The sequence below is a fragment of the Schistocerca americana genome, chromosome 2, assembly GCF_021461395.2.
Source record: "Schistocerca americana isolate TAMUIC-IGC-003095 chromosome 2, iqSchAmer2.1, whole genome shotgun sequence".
Classification (NCBI taxonomy): Eukaryota; Metazoa; Arthropoda; class Insecta; order Orthoptera; family Acrididae; genus Schistocerca; species Schistocerca americana.
In genome coordinates, this window is record NC_060120.1 from 25,932,553 (window position 1) to 25,944,608 (window position 12,056).

The following is a 12,056-nucleotide window of genomic DNA, read 5'->3' on the forward strand; positions in this document are numbered from 1 at the left end:
AACATTTTAGTATTAGAATATTTTGTAGTCACATTCTTTGTGCTTGTGTCTTCCACAACTAAAGTACACATTAGTTTCATTCAGTGTTCATATTCCACTCTGTGTACCGAACTATAGTCTCCGGACACATTTAGCTTTCTATGTGGTGAGTTTTTAAGGTTTCCACAATTGTCCAGCTCAGAATAAGCATAGTTTGCCCTTGCCAAAATTTAATTCTATAAGTAATAATAAAGGGAGCAATTAATAAGGAGAATAATTTTTTCTCACCTTTTCAAAACAGTACTCTCAATGTGCTACCTTAACTATCCTAATCCATTAAGAAGTAAGCCATAGTATATTTGCTTGAAATTGCAGTCTCCACATTACTGCATGACAGCACTCATTTCAGTTGAATTTTAGTCATCTGCAATTTATCTTACACTTAAACTGTATATGAACAAGATGCGATCAAAAAGTAATGGGAAATTTTTATATTGCAGGCTTCATACATCTGAGTTTCAATTTCTGTTTAAATCTTGTTGGTACACATGTTCCTGATGAAAGTTTGAATTTTCAGCTATTTTGAGTATTTAGTTTATTGTTTACAGTCAAAAAGACATGTATTTTCAATAACTCTGTAAATGTTTACTTCTGAAAAAAAGGGATCAAAGAATTTGCATTAAATTTCGCTTGAATATGGAGTAAAGTGCAGTACCACATTTGAAATGTTGACTAAGTCTTCGGCAAATCTACTGTAAGACAAGTGTTTACAAGTGGTATAAACATTTCAAAGAGGGTTGAGAAGACACTGAAGACAATGAGTGCCCTGGATGCCCAAGCATATCAATTGCTGATAGCAATGTGGAAGAAATAAGGAAAACGGTTCTGGAAAATCACCGAATCACCATCAGAGAGGTTAGTGATGATGTTTACACATCCTTTGGCTCACGTCAAGCAATTTTTTTAGGATATTTTGGGCATGAAACATGTAGCACCAACATTGTTCCAAAATTGTTGAATTTCAACCACAAATGACACAGTTTAAACATCACTCAGGAATTGCTGAATGAAGTCAACAATTATCCAGAACGTCTAAATAAGGTTAAGCAAGTGATGAAAGATGGTTACATAGGATGATATTGAAACCAATGTCCAATTGTCCCAAAGGAAGCTGCCTAAAAAGACAAGACTGAAGAAATTTGGCCAAGTTCAATTACATGTGAAGGTTCTTCTCACTATTTTCTTCCATTACAATAGGATAGTGCATTAGGCTGAAGAGAACTATGAAAGGACGTCATTTTGCCACCATTGATGAGATAAAAACAGAATCACTGAAGGAGCTGGATGCCACAACAAAAAGTAGGTTCCAAAAGCGCTTCCAAGATTGGACAACGTGCTGGCACAAGTGCATTATAACTGAGGGGGATTACTCTGACAGGGACAATGTTGATGCCAGTTAATAATAAATATTCTTTAAGAAAAACAAAAATTCCTTTTACTTTTCGATCACACCTCACATGTTGTACAAACATGCTATAAAAACTAACGGATTTCATCATTTAATATATTGTGATGCATTTCTCTTGTATGATAAATGGTAACTGAAAAGTGCGGTTTCACGGTGTCTTACCGAGAAGCACGGATACGCAAATCTGAACTATTCATACGATGTTCCACTTCCCAAAGTCTCTTTTCAATATGAACCAGTCGTTCTCTAAGTTCACCTTCATCTTTTATCTCCAATGGATTTGTAACAGTGCTTCCACTTCGGGATCCCACTGATTCTACTTCTCCCAAAATAGTTGAAAGGCCAATCTGCTTTGCTATATCTTGTAACACAGAAGTGAGCTGAAAAATAAATTGAATGTTGTTAAGAAATCAAAGGTAATGGCTTACTGAAATGCACAACAGTACTTGTAGAACATCTACAGCTACATCCATACTCAGAAAATCACTCTGAAGTGCATAACAGATGGTGCTTGCAAATGTACCAGGTGTTTGGATTTCTTCCGTTCCATTTACAAATGCAGTGTGGAAAGAAAGACTGCTTCAATGCTTCCTGTGTGCATCATAATTAGTCTAATTTTGTCCTTATTGTATCTACAGGAGCAATACATAGGGGGATATGGTACATTCATGGATTCCTCACATAATTCAGATTCTCAAAATTTGGTAAATAGGCTCTTGTGGAATAGCGGACATCTATCTTCAAGTATCTGACATTTCAAGCTTACCAGCATCTCAGTGATGCTCTATCAAGGGTCTTGCTGTCCTTCACTGTAGACATTCCATATTTCCTGTTAAGTCTAGTTTGGTATGGGTCCGATGCACAATTGTACAGTACCTTAAGATAGACCACATGAGAGTTTTGTAAGCAATCTTCTTTCTGGACTGACTGCACTTTCCCCATTATTCAATAAATGTACCAAAGTCTGCCATCTGCTTTACAAACCTATGTGATCATTTCACTTCATATCCCCACAAAAATTTATACCCAGGTATTTGTATACATTGATGAATTGACTTATTTCTAAACACTGCAGGAATTCAATGTAAAAATACAGGCCCATGTAGATATCAGGAATGTTGTCCAATTTAAAGATTTTTTACTTGATTTAGTTCCTAAAAATAACTTTGTAATGGGCCTAAACATAGGTAGATCCTCAGTGGCAATGATGAACAAGCTATAAGAACTGGAAGTATTTCTGGAAAACAAATTCTGTACAGGTGGTACAGTCACTTACAGGCTACAATATTTAGTAGCAAGTTTTTGTAGAAAAAAGAGATTTGAAGGATCAGTCACACCGGTAGAGAAATCGTGAAGCTTTGTAGTCACACAAACTATTAATTGATTAAGTGATGAAGCATTGTTTGAAAGTTGCTGCATAGAAATTTTGGAATATGGCTTTTTAATTGTTATAAATCGTATCCCTGGCTCTTCAGTCACATGTGCATTTTTAGACAAATTTGAAACTTTGCTGAGTAGGATACAGGCAGAAAAGTTTAATACATCAATTATTATTTGTGTTGAGTTTAACATGGACATAAAGAGCTGATGATATTGTTGCCATTTCTCTGATGGACATGTCACCTATAAATGCCCTAGTACTAAATTTCTGTGAATACATTAGAATAACAGAACCCACTGCAACCTATATAGATAATATTGTAAGCAGTATCAATTATTAAAGAAAGATTTATTTTGAAGTTGGGGATATCTGACAATTCAGCCCTTTTGTCTCACTTCCAGATTTAGATAAAACTTAAACAATGAAAAGAGTTGGGGATTTAAGTGAATATATTTGTCTGGAAACCGAAAGAAACTTTTTGGCCCTTCCATGACCAGTGTTCAGTAAACATTAGCTTAACTGCTCTTCTATCAAAATTCATAAGTATTTCAACGAATGTGTGCTGAAGTACTACAGCATTGCGTGCCTGTACCCTTCTGATTCAGCAGACAGCAACAGCAAACAGTGTGGATTGTCTGCAAGCAAAGCAGACTCAATTAGTGGGATATCTCTCCACCATGCACTGCCTTGCGGCAACCCTGGAATTTTTCTACAGAGAAGCACCCAACGGGTAGAGCCCCTTCCCATACTGATACCAAATGTTTGACATGCTTTCCCAAGCAAGATAAGTGTTGTATAGCAAAGTGTCTATTTTGCGGGCTAAATTGAAGAAGGGATTTGTCATGAGGTGCAGTGATGGTATTCTGTACATATTCAGGTGCAGAGAAGGCAACACAAGTGAGTCTGTAACACAGGCTTCAGTTGAACAATGACTGCTGGCATCTACATAACCTTGCTGAGCTCTAGTTGTAGAGCATTAGAAATTTTTTCATACAAATCAATTTGAGATAGGTGTTTTTCACGTCACTGCCAGCAGTTTTGTGGGATCAATAGACTACTTCCACATCGCAGAATTCTTAGTAATGACAGTATCATAACGGATAGTACACCATGTTCTGCCCGACTGTCATAGTCCCCCATGTGCATGGCCATAAGTTTTCTTTTCTTGCATTTGTTAGATATGGAATCACATTTATGATGCAATACTTGGCACTCACTACAGCCTTCAGTTCTGTGAGACTGCTGTGAGCTAAAAGAATTATTCCACTGTGTCCATTTGTTTTGCTACATAATTTATTGTGTTAATGTTTCCCCATTAACTTTTATGTAATTGTGTCCTGTTCCAACAAAGGAACGAAAAAATCCTTGAACTGTTCACTTTTCTTTTCCACTAACACTTTTATGTACTAGTGCACCATTCAAACTTTGAATATGTCTGCTTGTGTCTGTATATGTGTGGATCGATATGTGTGTGTGTGCGAGTGTATACCCGTCCTTTTTTCCCCCTAAGGTAAGTCTTTTCGCTCCCGGGACTGGAATGACTCCTTACCCTCTCCCTTAAAACCCACATCCTTTCGTCTTTCCCTCTCCTTCCCTCTTTCCTGACGAAGCAGCCGTTGGTTGCGAAAGCTAGAATTTTGTGTGTATGTTTGTGTGTCTATCGACCTGCCAGTGCTTTCTTTTGGTAAGTCACATCATCTTTGTTTTTATATATATTTTTCCCACGTGGAATGTTTCCCTCTATTACATTCATATGACTATGTAAAAGCATTCATACATGTACAAGTTGCCCCTGAGGATGTAGAGATGATGACCACCATTACAATATTACACTATCTGGCTTCTTTGAGAGTGCGTTCACGCCATTTGGCCTCCAAAATGCTGTCCAGACATGGCGATGTATCCTTTGCAATGTACTATGCAGGGTTTTGGGGTGTTTTGCCTACTGATTTATTCATGCTGTCTAGCAGAGCACTGCCACTGTCTCCACAGAGTGAGTGGGACTACAGGCAATCTGCTCTGCCTCCAGGAGCCTAGTGTTGTTATCAACCTGGAGAAGTGCATTTTGGTGTTGCAGAGATCGACTTCCTGGGGCACAGGATACTGTCCACAGGCTCCGCTGTCTTGAAGAGAAGGTCCAGACTGTGCCAAGTTTGCATGCCCAGTTACATATAAGGAACTCCACAGGTTCCCGGGGATGGTGAAGCTTTACAGACACCACCTAAGGGGTGCCACAAGCGTGCAAGTACCACTCATGGTTGCGCTTCATGGCAATCACACAAAAGGCAACAGGACTGTTCCCTGGACAACAGAAATGTCAAGCAATTTTGAATGAACAAAGCATGACATCTTGCAAGCTGCCCTCCTAGTGCATTCCAACTTGATTGCTCTGCTTGCAGTAATCACCAATGCGAGCCAGTATGCCATGGGCACAGCCCTGCAACAATGAATTGAAGGGAATTGGCAGCCCCCCACCTTTCCTTCAGCAAAGCTTATGGAGCCACAGCAGTGTGAGGCTGTGTATGATCATGAGCTCCTAACTGTGTATGAGGCAGTTAGGTATTTCTGCCCTCAGTGGAGAGACACCATTTCATGATTTTTACTGGCCATTGCCCCTTGACTACAGGTTTCTGCCACAAGAAAAGTATGCACATCTACTGCAATGTCTGTGCCAATATCAACCACCCAGGTCCCTTCCAAAGCACATCTGCTCATACCTTTCTCCAGACTTCCAGAAGGTGGCCTTCAAGCACTCACATGGCCTGGCCCAGCCTGACATTTGTGTACCCACTGGGTTTGCTCATGAATGTTTTGTTTTCCCCAATATCCAATGTAACTGCACCAGCTGGGCCTGCACCAGTGTCCCTTCCCAGCATTGTAAAGTAGGCAGGCAAGTGCCCCTGTTGCCTCCTTGCCCTGGTGGACCACCATTTCTCCCACATATGTCATCAAACATCCACCAGTATCTGCTTACTACCATCAATAGATAGCACCCATGGTCTAGGGGTAGCAGCTCTCAATTAGTAATCAACTCACTGCTGCTTAAATTTTGAATAAAAATCATCAGCAATGGCAGCTAATGACTTCCTGCATAAGAAGTCTCACTCATTCTGCCAATGAATTTGTCAAAGATGGCAGAGGAGCAGACAGAGGCTCATGGCACTCTCTTACCCTTGGGGTGGGTAACTACCCCTAAAGGTTGAATAATCAGCAGCGATCACTGGCATGAGGGTGCAGGAGGCAATGGAAGCCACAGTATTAGGGACACATAATGTGTACCCACAGGACATGTGGTTTGTAATTAAAAAGTGTCATGCTCTGGGAAGGGACTGCCAAGGGGGAGGTGACCATGAAAAAAGGACTGAATACTGAATGAAAGGATAACATTCTATGAATCAGGGTATGGAATGCCAGAAGATTGAACATGGTAGGAAAGCTATAAAATCTGAAAAGGAAAAGATCAAATAAGGCAGAAGGGATGGATAACACTCCAACAGAATTTCTAAAATCAGTGGGAGGTATGGCAACAAGATGACTACTCAGTTTGGTGTGTAGAATGCATGAGACTGGCATATACCATTTGACTTTTGGAAAAAAAAACATCATCCACACAATTCTGAAGACTGCACGAGCTGACAAGTTCAAGAATTATGGCACAATCAGCTTAATGGCTAATGCATCCAAGCTCCTAGCAAGAATAATATTCAGAAGAATGGAAAATAAAATTTTGGATGTGTTAGCTGATGATTAGTTTGGCTTTAGGAAAGTTAAAGGTACCAGAGTCAGTCCTGACATTGATAATGGAAGGAAAACTAAAGAAAAATCTAGACATGTTCATAGGATTTGTCAGCCTGAAAAAAGTGTTCGACAGTGTCAAATGGTGCATGATGTTCGAAATTCTGGGAAAAATAGGGGTAAGCTACAGGGAGACGGGTAATATAGAATATCTACAAAAGCCAATAGGGAACAATAAGAGTGGAACACAAGAATGAAGTGCTCAGATTAAAAAAGGTTTAAGAGACGGCTGTAGTCTGTTGCCCTTACTGTTCGATCTGTACATCAAAGAAGCAATGATGGAAGTAAAAGAAAGGTTCAAGAGTGGAATTTAAATTCAAGGTGTCAGGATATAATGGTAAGATTCGTGAAGACATTGCTATCCCCAGAGAAAGTGAAGAAGAATTACAGAATCTGTTGAATAGAATGAACTGTCTAATGTGTATAGAATACGTTTTGAGAGTAAATCAAAGAAAGATGAAAGTAATGAGAAGTAGCAGAAACAAGAACAGCAAGAAACTTAACATTAGGGTTGGTGATCACGAATTAGATGAAATTATGGAATTCTGATACCCAGGCAGCAAAATAATCCACAATGGATGGAGCAAGGAGGACATAAAAAGCAGAATAGCACTGGCAAGAATGGCATCTTGGTCAAAAGAAGTCTACTAGTATCAAACACTGGCCCTAATTTGAAGAAGAAATTTCTAAGAATGTAGGCTTGGAGCACAGCATTGTATGGTAGTGAATCATGGACAGTGGGAAAACCAGAGAAGAAGAGAATTGAGGCATTTGAGATGTGGTGATACAGAGGAATGTTGAAAATTAAGTGGACTGATAAGGTAAGTAGTGAGGAGATTCTCCAGAGAATCGGCAAGTAAAGGAATATATGGAAGACACTGACAAGAAGAAGGGACAGGATGGCAGGACATCTATTAAAGCATCACAGAATAACTCCCATGGTACTAGAGGGAGCTGTAGAAAGTAAAAACTGTAGAGGAAGACAGAGATTGGAATACACCCAGTAAATAATTGAGGACATAGGTTGCAGGTGCTGCTCGGAGATGAAGGGGTTGGCACAGGAGAGGAATTCGTGGGATTACACATCAAGCCAGTCAGAAGAATGATGACTCAAAAAAAAGATTAATCTAAAGTAAAAATATAAATAGTCGATAAAATACTTGTTACTTTATTTTAAAAAATCCACTTTGTGTTTTTTAGGGATAATACAGGGTGCATCAAAAAGAATCATTCAATTAAAAAAAAATCATAACTATTATGTTATTTGAGATGTGTGCGTGAACACTGTACTGTTGGAAAGATCAAACTCTCAGTTTTGCATGGTTTCTGCTACGTTTTGTGCAGTTTCATGGGAAAAATGTAGGGTCCATTTTTCTTTACCGAGAACACTATTACTGGAAGCACATAGCTTGGTAGAGAACTTCCTTTTCCCACAGTTGGAGACTGTTTTGAATGACTTCATTTACCAACAGGATGGTGTGTAGAATGTATGAGACTGGCAATATACCATTTGCCTTGTGAAAAAACAATTCTGAAGATTGCAAGAGCTGACAAGTGTGAGAATTACAGCAAAATCACCTTAACAGTTCACATATCCATGTCCTAAGAAGAAGAATATTGAGGAGAATGGAAAATAAAATTGAGGATGAGTTAGATTACGATCTGTTTGGCTTTAGGAAAGGTAAAGACACAATAGAGGCAGTCCTGACGTTAATGATGGAAGGAAGACAAAAGAAAAATCTAGACATGTTCATAGGATTTGTCAACCTGGAAAAAGTGTTCGACAGTGTCAAATGGTGCAAGATGTTCAAAGTTCTAAGAAAAATAGGGGTAAGCTACAGGGAATTGGGTAATATACAATTCCTACAAGAGCCAAGAGGGAACAATAAGAGCATAACACAAGAAAGAATTGCTCGGATTAAAAAGGGTGTAAGAGAGGGATGTAGCCTTTGCCCCTACTGTTCAATCTATACATCTAAGGAGCAATGACAGCAATGTAAGATTCGCTGGTGACATTGCTATTCTCATTAAAAGTGAAGAAGAATTACTGAATCTATTGAATGGAATGAACTGTCTAATGAGTACAGAATATGGACTGAGAGTAAACAAAGAGAGATGAAAGTAATGAGAAGTAGCAGAAATGAGAAACTTAACATTAGGACTTGTGATCATGAAGTAGATGAAATTAAGGAATTCTGTTACCTAGGCAGCAAGATAATCCATGACGGGTGGAGCAAGGAAGACATAAGAAAGTAAATAGCACTGGCAGAAAGGGCATCCTGGCCTACTAGTATAGAACGTAGGCCCTGTTTTATGGAATAAATTTCTATGAATGTACATTTGGAGCTCAGTATTTTATGGAATTGAAATGTGGACTGTGGGAAAACTGGAAAAGAAGAGAATTGAAGAATTTGAGATGTGGTGATACAGAGGAATGTTGGAAATCAGGTGGACTGCTAAGACAAGGGATGAGAAGATTCTCTGGAGAATCAGCAAGGAAAGGAATATAAAGAAGACACTGACAAGAAGAAGAAACAGGACTTCTGTTAATGTATCACAGAATAACTTCCATGACAGTAGAGAGAACTGTAGAGGGTAAAAATTGTAGAGGAAGACGGAGATTAGGATACATCCAGTAAATAATTGAGGACATAGGTTGCAAGCACTGCTCTGAGATGAAGGGGTTGGCACAGGAGATGAATTTGTGGTGGGCTCTATCAAACCAGTCAGGAGACTGATGACTAAAAAAAAAAAGTCATTGATATGTTCACCCGGTGGCCGGAAGCAGTGCCTCTGCCCAATATAACCATGGATACAGTGAAAACGCCTTTATAGACATGTGGGTCTTGCATTTGGGTTATCCCCACCACATTATCACTGACTGCAGGTGGCAGTTCACATCTTGTTTATTTAAAACTCTTGCAGCAACTTATGGTATACTCAGGCACTTCATGACAAACTACCATCCTGCCGCTAGTGGCATGGTGGAGCGATTACACAGTTCTCTAAAAACTACCATCATATGCCACTTTACAACTTGGTCTAGTCCTCTTAGGTTTGAGGGTGGTCCACAAGGCAGATTTGGGCACATCCTCATGTACAGACAACTGCTCACCCTTTCAAGTGACCTCATTGAGCCACACCCCTTGCCACTCAGACCTACATCCCAGCCTTCGCACAGCAGCTCCATGACTCAATGGTCCAGCTCCACCCAGTGACTCCCAGGCAACACATCAAACACCAGCCCTTCATGTTCCAGTGTCTCAGGACATGAATGCATGTGATGCTCTAGGTGGACAACTCCCAGCTGCTGCTCTGCCCACATTACTCAGACTCCCATTTCATCCTCTCATGTGACTTGAGGACATTCTCCTTGTGGCACCATGGCACCACCACTGAGGTCTCAATCAATTGCCTGAAGCAGGCATCCACACTCAACATCCTAAGCCCGTGCAAACTGCAGACCACAGAGGTCAAGGTGGCACCAAGCAGTGGTGATGGTGCTTTGCCCAGTGCTGCTGAAACAAGTGGTGGCCCGTGGGATCCCAGGGCAGAGGCTGCCTTACTGTTTGCCCCACCAACCAAACCTAAAGAGCTGCCAAAGACATCAAACAGCCCACCACCACTACTGGACCTTTCCCTGACTGCCACACCCAAGTCACCAAGGGAAAAAATGCACCCCTGGCACCAAGGGGCCATTCACCACTGCCACAGCATCGGTGCATGCCTCCTCATTAATGTGTGATCCAACTTACCAGCATGGGATGCACGCAGTGGATGCCCACGGTATCAACACAGGATGGCGTGTAGTATACCATCCACACAAGGCACACTGTGTGCCACCCACCATGTGTCACCTAACCACTCACTGGCACATTACTGCCTCTCTTGTCAAACACTGCCTCCATGCCAAACCATGCCCTATCACACCAATAAACTGCTTGAAGAGCTACCTCCCACCTTAATTGGTGGTGTGTTGTTGTGTCACCCATGTACTTGGGGATACTGGCACGGTAGCTCAGTGTGTTAGTTACCCTATGAATGGATCAACGAAGAACCTGAACACGTGTCATCGGACTTGCACCCCGAACAAATTCAACAAACAATATAGAACAAAAGGAGATGAAACATAAGAAAAAATGGGGGACAATGCAATTCCGATGGTACATGTGTGCAAGTACATGATGAAAGGCCCCCAGGGTGCCATAAAATTAAGATTTATTAAAAAACAAAATTTGGAACACCGAGTAACCAGAGGGTTGGCAAAGCCATTAATTATGAATGCGCAGTAAGGTGCAGACAAACAAAAACATTTTCTCATTCAAATTGTTGTACAGTTTTTTGTTGTAGACAGATTCAGTCAGACTCCCTCATATGTAGGAGGACGACGAGGATGTGCGATTTTAGAGATGAAGTATTGTGATCTCGATGTATTATATGTGTGAGTGAATAATATAATTTAAAAGAACCGTATCAAGAATTTTATTTATTGAAGTAAGTGAAGAGTAAAATTACAGGAAGAGGATTTTTGTGATTACGACAAGTGCCGGTGTCCCCAGAGTCTTCCGCCGCCTGCAGCTTCAACAAAAATGAAAGGAAGTCCGATGCCCAAGAGAATACAAATAAGAACTGAACATTATAACAATGCAATCATATACAATTATAATTTATTAAAAAAATCCCTTTTTTGTATTACAACTGTCGACCTGTGTGCCATGACTTCTGGGCACTGGTTGTGATTAATGTTTGTTAACTATTGTTATAGTAAGAAATTTCTATGACATTGTTGTAAATTATAAAAACTAATTGCCTGTATTGTCTGTTTGCATGAATCACAATGGGGAGCTAGCAAAAAGGCAAAAGTTGAGGAGAAAAATTTTGAAAGGAATAAGAATTGGACGCAGGTTATTGTAAAAGTTTTTCCATAGTAAGCTGTTTATTCAGTGCGGTAAAGGTAGGATGGCCACGCAAGTTGCTTGCATGGTTACACTTGGTAGCGCCTCTTTTGATGAAGATAGAAACCCTTTCCTCATCATTTCCTTCCTTGGATTTTATTGGCAAAAAATTTACAGAATTTTTTCAGTGTGATACACATTGTCAGTAAAACATAAAGATTTGTGACACATAGTTTGAGCATCATAATAACATAAAACAGGCTTTGACTTTACATCAATTACATTTATCAAGTATAATAATTAGTGTATGAAAATTTTAACATTGTTGTGAAATTTCCAATTTTTGAAAATTCATATAACATGGCCAAAAAATATACGCCCATTGTTAATAGCAATAGCAAAAATGCAACCAGCCAAGGTGGTACAGAATTGTGTGCAGAAGGTTTAAGTATATCAGATATGAGTGTCGCAGGAGTGACAAACGATAGCAACGCTCCACAACAGAATAACCTTGATGACACAATGTTTACAATTGATG

General features: G+C 39.9%; 1 protein-coding gene across 1 annotated transcript in view; it reads right to left on the reverse strand.

The window, feature by feature from the left end:
• Positions 1-12,056, reverse strand: part of LOC124589485 — a 296,313-nt gene that overhangs the window by 21,093 nt on the left and 263,164 nt on the right. The window contains exon 6 of the mRNA XM_047131557.1: positions 1,610-1,827. Within this exon, the coding sequence (XP_046987513.1) occupies positions 1,610-1,827 (218 nt within the window). The remainder of the gene's footprint in view (positions 1-1,609; positions 1,828-12,056) is intronic.